This window comes from Rhopilema esculentum, chromosome 17, assembly GCF_057945365.1.
Source record: "Rhopilema esculentum isolate cy_ngs chromosome 17, ASM5794536v1, whole genome shotgun sequence".
Classification (NCBI taxonomy): domain Eukaryota; kingdom Metazoa; phylum Cnidaria; class Scyphozoa; order Rhizostomeae; family Rhizostomatidae; genus Rhopilema; species Rhopilema esculentum.
Genome location: NC_142831.1, coordinates 1,924,506 through 1,933,027, shown reverse-complemented (window position 1 = coordinate 1,933,027; position 8,522 = coordinate 1,924,506). Strand labels below are relative to the sequence as shown.

The 8,522-nt window shown below is 34.9% G+C and overlaps 1 protein-coding gene across 1 annotated transcript; it reads right to left on the bottom strand.

Annotated features, from left to right (window-relative positions):
• Window positions 1–3,509: 3,509 nt before the first annotated feature.
• Window positions 3,510–7,942, bottom strand: LOC135681160 (fucolectin-1-like). Its single transcript, XM_065195483.2, has 2 exons — window positions 6,985–7,942; window positions 3,510–4,992 (listed from the first exon to the last, which is right to left on the bottom strand). The coding sequence occupies exons 1-2, from the start codon at window positions 7,703–7,705 to the stop codon at window positions 4,982–4,984; spliced, it is 732 nt and encodes a 243-aa protein (XP_065051555.1). The 5' UTR covers window positions 7,706–7,942; the 3' UTR covers window positions 3,510–4,981.
• Window positions 7,943–8,522: the final 580 nt, after the last annotated feature.

The window sequence follows — 8,522 nt, the reverse complement described above, 5'->3', positions numbered from 1 at the left end:
CAACAACAATGCCAAAAAATGCCATTTGTCCTCCAAACACCTACAAGTTTGGGCTTAGTTCCTAGCTTAGAAACAAGGTACCGAAAAATGGTAAACGCTCAAGTCTCATCTGTTTAGATAAGAAAGTCACGATCTACATAATTTTCCCCTAAATACCTATGCCTTAAGTACCAACACAGATCTCCCCTTTCGATCAACTTTGAGAACATTTCTAATCCACAATCCACAATACCAAAAGATATTAACATCTCTATAACGTGTACTGCATTTAGTTTTCCAAAAGTCTGATCTTTGAAAAAGTTATTGATAAAAGTATGTAAGATCTTTGAATAAGACTACAGTTTCACAGCATTTTTATATGATTTAAAAAGATGTTGCGTATATTTTTTCAGAATTAAAGTTAATAGCAATTTAATTTGTTTTCTAGGAAAGATTTCAATCCATCTATTGTCCAAATGGGACTTTTCATGCTCATGACCTTGCTTCTCAATATTTTCTGCTTTGCTGATAAAGTGCACAACCCAACTCAGATAACGACAAGCATGTTGCATAAAACCTTCCATCAATGCAGCCTTGATAAAACCTGTCGTTACGTTGTTAAGGATATCAAGAACCACATTTTTCATCGATTTAGAGTTGAGCAAGATATCCCGACCGAGAGATCAAACTTCGTTATATGGTCTAAGAAACAGGCAAGAAGAGGTATGAGTTGTTATTCCAAAGCAATGTAATCAACAGCTCTAGTTAGTAATCAATAACTGGACAGTAAATCCTTTTATGCGTTTATTAAAGATCTTTTCTCATTATGAATTGTAATTGACGCTTCTTCCAAAAACAATTAGTGAAAATCAATACAAGGCACAATTTTACCTAAAGAGTGCTTGATTTTTTTATTAAGACAGAAATAACATATGTTACCAACCAAGGTGTCACAAATGCCTGAGTTTTTACTGATTTTGGTACTTGAATATCTCTAAATTACAAAAACGTTTCATTCACTGAACGGACTTTTCTTTAAATTTTCTGTTAAGCTACGATTGGGGTTGTGAACATCCCTCCTCTCCACATCACATTCCAAATTATTCTATTTTGCATAAATTCCTTGGCTATTTTACCTCAATCAATCCTTTTTGAATGGGTTAGCAGTGCATGTTTCCTTGTAATGGCCCTGACAATTGGGTAGTCACTGACAATTGCTCCTCGTTGTATGATCCTGGTACTATTGTGTTGCGATTTGACAGTAAAAAAGAAGATGGAGTATTCTGTAAGATGTTTTTACTAATAAAATTCCTTGATTTGACTTTAATTCCAGGCGTTCAAGGAAATATCGCTTATAAGAAACCGTCCTCGAATTCATCTGCTCATGAATATGGTGGAATTACATTAATTGCCAGCTTTGGAAATGACGGTGACAATGATCATTCCGTATGTATGTTCTTTGCAGAGTCTTTTATGGCATGTGGAAGTGGCTTTGGAAAAAGCAAACACTATGAAACTTACTAAGGTTTTCCGTTGGAGTAACACTCTTTGGAGTATAAATCGTCAGAACATAGATTAAATAACTTTCATTTCTTTCCTTCTTTGCATTAATTTTATAACATTTGCGCACTTTTCTCTCTTTTATGTCATCAAAACATCGAGAATCTTTAGGATCCTGTGAGCATAGGTTCCAAATCTCTGATTGGCTGAGCGACCAAAATTCTGCATATTCCATTACCCAATCAGAATTCAACAATATAATAACAAATTTGCCTTGCAGCTAAATTTAGGCCAATTTTGGATGTTTTTACCACTACCCGCAAGAAATAATGGTGTCTAATGTGCTGAAAGATAATCTAAATTTTCTTTAAAGAATTGAATCTTTGATGAATTCATGGAAAAACTGCCGTTGTACTCAGCAAACTTTTTTTCCGCGATCATTAGTTACGAAGGATTTAGGGAGAGGGAGAACAGAAAAATTACAGTATTTAAACCTTAAAAGTTGGTTTATCCACATAATTAACAAATAAGAACTTACCTTTACAAGCCAATGTTAAAATCTTGTCTTGTCGGCATTGATATTTGTGTTAGCGACAAAATAAATCACTAAATTCCACTGAGAGAAAATGCAGTCCACCTTTCTCTTAAAATAACTACAGTTGTATAATTTCTTTTGGGCTAAGGTACTTTGTATATTCCTTTTTATGGCTTGAAGATCGATGAAAAGCTCACGTCTACTGATGTTCACTGCTATGGCTGAGTAAAAGCTGACGCAATTCGACAACGGTGAAAAGGGCGGGAAAATGTCAAATGAAAATGCATCATTTAAGAAAAATTACCTTTTCTTGGGGAAAAAATTTCCCCCTTGTCGCCATTGGGAGTTACGGCCCTGAAACAGAGCTACTTAATTGGGCTAGCCATCACGATAGACAAACCCAAATCAGCACCTGTAGACGCTCTGGCAACAAGTTTCCACCGTATTTTAGTTGTTTACAGATACCGCTCTTTTTACTGTTAAAAAATCCTTCAAAACTTTGAACTACCATATCCGAAAAATCCTGATACGCTTTTGAATTGATTACCATTTAACTGATGACTTTATAGTGAATGAATATTTGCCTACGATGATGAGCGAGAATGAAACAAGCGTGATAGCGAAATTACGGCTTTGATGTATCGGAAATCACCATCGCTACGGTAGACTTCCATAGAGTCCAAAGGTCAGTTTGCTACCCAGGCTAATGGCGGACGTTACCCGGCAATGGTTTATAACGATTGTATCTAAATTTCAGTAACTTTTGATGAAAGTTATATATGTTACAAATTCCTTGTCCATAAGAATTCCTCATCTAGAAGAAGCTCTTCTCAATTTTTAACCAGTTCAGGTTTTTCTATTCTGCCAGCAAACTATTTAAGATTTGTCACGCATTCAAGCCAGAATAATCTCAAAATTTTGAAACATTAGTTCTTTATTTTGTGAATTCTTTGGGAATATTTTTGAATGCTCTGAATTCCAAGTGAATACTTTTTATAAAATTAAACTATATAAAATAATGTAAAAAAAATGCATTTGATAATGCATTTTCTTTTATCAGAAAGCTGGAAAATTTTGTCTTTTTAGTTTATACTGGAAAAAAACAGCTCACTCTATACATTTATGAGCATCCTTACCACTAACCATCAAGTGATTTCATTTGTTCAAAATGTGGAATACGACTAAGAAGTCCTAATGCTAGAAGACTTGCCTTGATAATCATTTGTTTTATTAGATATTTGTTATAGAATGCTCCAAACCACTTTCTGTACATGAACTGCTTTAACAACTTGTGCAAAATATATTTTCTACATAAGTTTTGATAAAGACCCTTCATAAAATGCAAATGAAATTCTATTTTTTGATCATTTTGAACAAGCTGTTGCTAACTCAGTTCCAAACGAAATGAAATAATCCCCAGCTTTGCAAATATTCAAGAAAAAATTCTCAGAATTCTAATCATTCAATTGTACTTGTGATCCTCGCAAGGAATATGCATGTAACATAGGTAATATTTGATTTACATTGTTTATGGAATTTGAGACCCTTGCAGCCGATGGTTTTAGATTGTTGCAGGTGAAAATATGCCTTCCTGTGTAATATTATTCTTGTTTTTGACAAGGCAAACCTCTAAGATACCTTGTAAAGTGATAAATATTATGAAATTGAATTCATGAAAAATTCGAACAAATCAAAATTTTGAATAAACGAGTCTTTAGAAACTAAGTATTTAGATTTTGACGTTATAAAGGGCATTTTATGAAAATCTGATTTTAAACAGAAACATTTTCATGTTTCATTATGAATTTTGGCTTTACTTCGACAGTGATTTCGGTTTTAAGACTCCTTGGGCAAAACTTTGCGTTTGCTGTTTGTAAGGACTTGTTTTTACTTTGCTTTGCGTAATTAGATTTAACATACTTTGCCTTGGTCCATTTGTGTGCTTCTGCAATTAGTTTTTCTGTCTCCTTAGATGCATTTTGCTGCTGCTATAAGAGTAGCATGAGCCAAGATCGAGCAACACACTACTTTATAAAACAAGACGGAAGTTGAAAAAAGTGTTCAATTAGTAAAGGATAGCAAATAGAAAGGTTGTGGAAACTAGAAAACAAACTCTTGTACATCACTCTTTAATATCATTAAATGATCCATGAATCGTATATAATTATTGCAACGTAGGAATATATTGATAAAATCCTTCTGACCTTGTCTTTTAAGTTAGTAAGCTTTACTTTTTACGAGGATTCTTTAAGCTCGAATTCAATTTTCTGAATAATATCAACCCTGAACACTATAACACTATAATAGCTTAAATTAAATAACAACACTATAATTCACATCAGTCTCTAACACTATATCGTGGTCTTTGCTTTGCTATATTTAACAAAGTCAAAAGAATAGAGATTTTTTTTTTCTTAGTCAAAAATTGTATTGACAGATATTAAAGCTTAAAGAAAACATCAAGCTATCCGTCCTTAGAGGAGTTTTATTAAAGAATCTTTCCGGAAAAAAGTAGTTTTTGTAATTGAAATTTCTTGAATAAACAAAAATCACAGCTAAAGAAATTTCTGCCTTCGACCCCACTGTTCATAATTACTTGACTGAATAGACAGAAAACCCTAAAATACAATACTTATTACATCTTAATAAATTTCGAGAATAAAGTTGATTTTTATTATGGAAATCTCTTGCTTTTAGCAAAACTCACAGCTAAAAGATTTGTGCCTCCAACTCACTGTTCATAATTACTGTACTGAATAGTAATGAAAATCAAACAATATAAATTACAACTGGATACATTTTGCGGCTTCATGTGCATACTATGTAAAAGCATGAATTCTTTGTGCATTTTGAATTCATCGTGCAAATCCTCTATGGCTGCTAGTAGCTAGATATATTGCTTTTCACTTTAAATGCATTCGTGCTTGCCAGGAAATAGAGAACGAATCGTGATTTCTGAGCCTTTTTTCAGAATACATCTAAAATGCAAAGTTCATACATTAATAAATACTTCTGACAGTATTATTATCACATAATCTTTTCAGTTGTTTCAAAAATATAATTTCAATTAAACAAAATGATGTGCAGAAACTCTTCCCTTGCAAATTTTAACAAAAAAATTAAACGAAATTAACTTCATGGAACCTAGTATTTGACATAAATCCTAGGAAAGCATTATTTGTCATACATCCCAAGAATCTAGCTGAGATAAATAAGTGAATCATTTGCGGACTAGGAATGCCTAGGCTCATTGTCAGCTCTTTGTAAATGTTGTGATATTTAGCAAATTGTGTTCCCAGGCTTGAAGTTTTAAGAAGAATGCAATAAAAGCAATAGCTGGAAACATGAAATTTGCAAAAGGAGTCAAGAAATTTGTCGAAATAAGAACAATAATTAGTTACGGCTATCCCAAACTGAGATTGAGGTATCAGTAGGGGATTTTTAAATTTAATGATACCACCCCAAAATATGTGCGTAAAATTAACAAAAATATTGGATTATCCTTTCAAGCCAAAAGCAAATCTTTATACGTTGGTGAGATCTGCACGCTGAAGTGGTGCTTGCATGGATGAAAGTCTGGTGTTGTTTACTTAGATTTGAAAAACGGAGCATCATTTGTTGCTTTTGAAATTATCAAAGTATGGTGTTGCCGAAGCTTGCTTGAAAGAACTCTGTTTCTTGGTTTTAGGAAGGCCAAGTACCCTCAGTACCAGAGCGACACAATTTCACGCGCGTAAATAGAAAACTAAGCGGAGAAGCGGGGACCTTCGCCAATGCGGTCGCCATAAAATTTTGATGGAGGGGGCTACAAAACCGATGGTTTGCCGACAAAATGTGTATGGCAATAGATACGGGCATGGTTTTTAAACGATTATAATTATTATTGATGAATCTCGCGAATATTTACTCCTTCGCTCCTGTACTCCAATCTTCTAGTCCTACGATCAAAATTATGTGGGTCTGGTACCCAGGGTAAAAAGCTAAAGTATCAATGGGCCCATGCGTTCGTTCAACTTTTGACAGTTTTGAAAAAGAAATAGACTTTTTTGAACAGTGAACCTTGGATTCTTGTAGCATTAAGCCATTTTAGCCATTTTGATAGTCGAGGATATCATGTCCAAGATAACTAAAGCCAAAGAATGTAATTGTTCTATGTTGTACAACTCCCCAGTCACCAGAAAGCACCAAACAGAGGCTAAACAAAATAGAAGGCACCACCTGGGAGGACCGGATCGCAATCTATATTAAGTAAAACAACTTTCAGGGTAGCAAATTTGTTCAGAAGGTTGTCACACCGATAAATTTTGTATGACCCACGCATGCGCAGTGTATATTGACTAAAGCAATGTCTACGATCTTTAAACATGACTGGCAACAAAAATTTTGAAAAAAGCCCTTTTCCAAGTTAGTAAAACCGCCAGTTCAAATAATTATCATTATTGTTCTCATCGTCATTTAATAAGTCACTAAACTAAGGATTTGAGCCGTTCCTGTACATAATGTTTCTTGACTTTGCCATGATTTCATGACTTCACACATGCAAACGACTGTTCAAAATTTTCCTGAAAATCTGTCCTGATGTGGTTTCGTTGTTTTATATGGTTAAAAATTTGTCATACTTTTAAAATTTCGGACAAACAAATTTTCAGGAAAATTTTCAACAGTCTTTTGCATGTGTGAAGCAAAACTATATCATGTTATCAAATTTCTTCAACTAAGTTCTTTGTCCGAAATTTTATCCGCTGAAATTTTTGTTCTCATTGATGTGTCGCATGTTCGATTGGTAGCAAAAATTTCTCCACAGCTTGTAGACGCGCAAATGCCTTCAGTGAAGTGGCTACAAGAATTTTTGCCCTTTATTCGAAATACCCTGGGTGCCATAGTCTCCATTATTAAATCTCAGAAATAACGATGCTCTGGTCTGGTACCTATGGTATGTTAGAAAGAAAGCTTTAAGTTCAAGCACATACCTTCATAAACCTCAACCTCGCATACTTGAAGATATTCCCTCCTGTTCAAATAAACACTAACGTAACGACCCATCAGGACCTGTGGACAATCGAACTTTTTGTTTTCACCACTTGCCAACGTTCCATCTCTCACACAAAGCGCATTGTTTCGTCCTCCACTTGATCTATCATCCCCAACACTGACGTTGAATGGATTGATTTTATGTGTACCCCAAGTTGCGCCACTTCTTATTTGGACACTTGTTACAGCAGCTTGCCTTGTAAGGTCCACTTGCCACCAGGGTCTGTAGTTCAGTTCTGTGATACTGCATCCTTGCCATTTTCCAGTCATGTTTCCATCATTTCCGAAGCCCGGAATCAAATTGATCCCTTCAAGAAAACGAACCGAAGACTGAAAGGACGGTTTCCTAAATGCGACATTCAATGACACCATCTTCTTCCAAACTCGATTGTAACCCTTCTCCTGCTGGAGCTCTTCAGCACTGGATGCTTTTCTGTACCTCTTATCATCTGCAGAATATCCTATATACTTACAGCTTTCATCAAGACCATAGTTATGAAAGAATTCAGTCGAAACTCGCTCGTCATTTCTAATATCAGAATTGTCACCGTCATTTGTTTCAATTGTCCTGAAATATGTTCCTTGTGTTACAAGCATCGAATTCACCTTGCTTGCGCCAAATAGTACCAAAACAACAAAGATGGCATGTTTCAAAGGCATGTTTCTGATTGATTTGCATGTGCAAGACTAAATCTATAATGAGTTGTGTGACATATATTCTACATGTATGATATATACTATACTTCTGCTGCGCAGCAACTAAGAGTAATCGTTGTTTGAGCTGTGTGAAGACAGTTATAGATTCGCAAAATTGTACCTCGAGATTAAAACTGACTCTATGTTTACTTGCAATTAATCAAAGTACCCAATTCCTCTTCAATTCGAACTCAAGCACCTGCATCGTAAATGAAAATTACAGTTGTAAATTTGCTTCATTGAATGAAACAAAGGGATCAAGCATTTACAAAAATATTGCTAGCGCTATGTGTTTGGAAAACAAACAAGTTTGTTGTGTTGGGTAAAAAACACAAAAATCAAAATGCTTTGCCATGTCATTTTCCGCAATTGATTTAATTACTCTCATGACGTCTTTGAGATGAAGATTTTTTGCTTATCCTGAATAGACCCTATTTTTTTCTGGCTTTTATATGGGCAGGCGATTCATCGATCCATAAAACTGCGCATAAAAGTATTTGCTTTGTAGAATGTGTTCCTTGATTTTGAGAAGATATACCGTAAAATTCCGAATACAAGCCGAGGAATTCAAACGGTCAAAGGCCGTTTTTGGGGGGACTGTGTTTGAAAGAGACAATATTCGATGGGCCGGCTTCTCCCTCTTAAAAAGGCAGGCTCAAAAAATCACACAAGGGCTGCCAAGGTAGTAAGAGACAATTTTGATTTACCAGCGGGTTCTGTCCTATGACAATGGGAAACTATTTCATCCACACAAGATCCATTTGACGTTTAATTGTTTTAT